At 35.6% G+C, this 360-nt stretch overlaps 1 protein-coding gene across 1 annotated transcript in view; it reads right to left on the bottom strand.

Annotated features, from left to right (window-relative positions):
* Positions 1-360, bottom strand: part of LOC119594150 (Golgi apparatus protein 1-like) — a gene marked incomplete at its 5' end in the record, with an annotated part of 20293 nt that overhangs the window by 4687 nt on the left and 15246 nt on the right. Inside the window, 1 exon segment of the mRNA XM_037943219.1 lies at positions 89-195. Within this exon segment, the coding sequence (XP_037799147.1) occupies positions 89-195 (107 nt within the window).

Here is a 360-nt window from a genome sequence, read left to right as displayed (position 1 = left end):
CACAGCGTGTGCATCCCTCTCCCACGTATATACGGAGAACAGCTGATAAGCCATAATAAGCCTTTAACTTCAAAAATTTTATTCAAACCTTGTAAGCTGCACTGAACATCTCTTTCCTGTCACGGAGCTTTTTACTGCAATCTTCTTTGAGTCCATTCGGATTCCTTTCTAACACATCAAGCAGACAAGCCAAGTCTGTGCAAAAATGAGAAAAGGAAGAAAAAATCAATTAAATGTTGACATGTTTGCTAACAATTTTGAATATATCTACCAATTCTTCGTATGATTCAAATTTTGACCAAACATTCTTTATGTTGTAAAAAATGTCTACAACTGCTACTACAACTGATAAGCACTTCT

This window comes from Penaeus monodon, chromosome 33, assembly GCF_015228065.2.
Source record: "Penaeus monodon isolate SGIC_2016 chromosome 33, NSTDA_Pmon_1, whole genome shotgun sequence".
In the NCBI taxonomy this organism is placed as follows: Eukaryota; Metazoa; Arthropoda; class Malacostraca; order Decapoda; family Penaeidae; genus Penaeus; species Penaeus monodon.
Note: the sequence above shows the minus strand (reverse complement) of the source record. Positions and strands in the feature narration are given on the sequence as shown.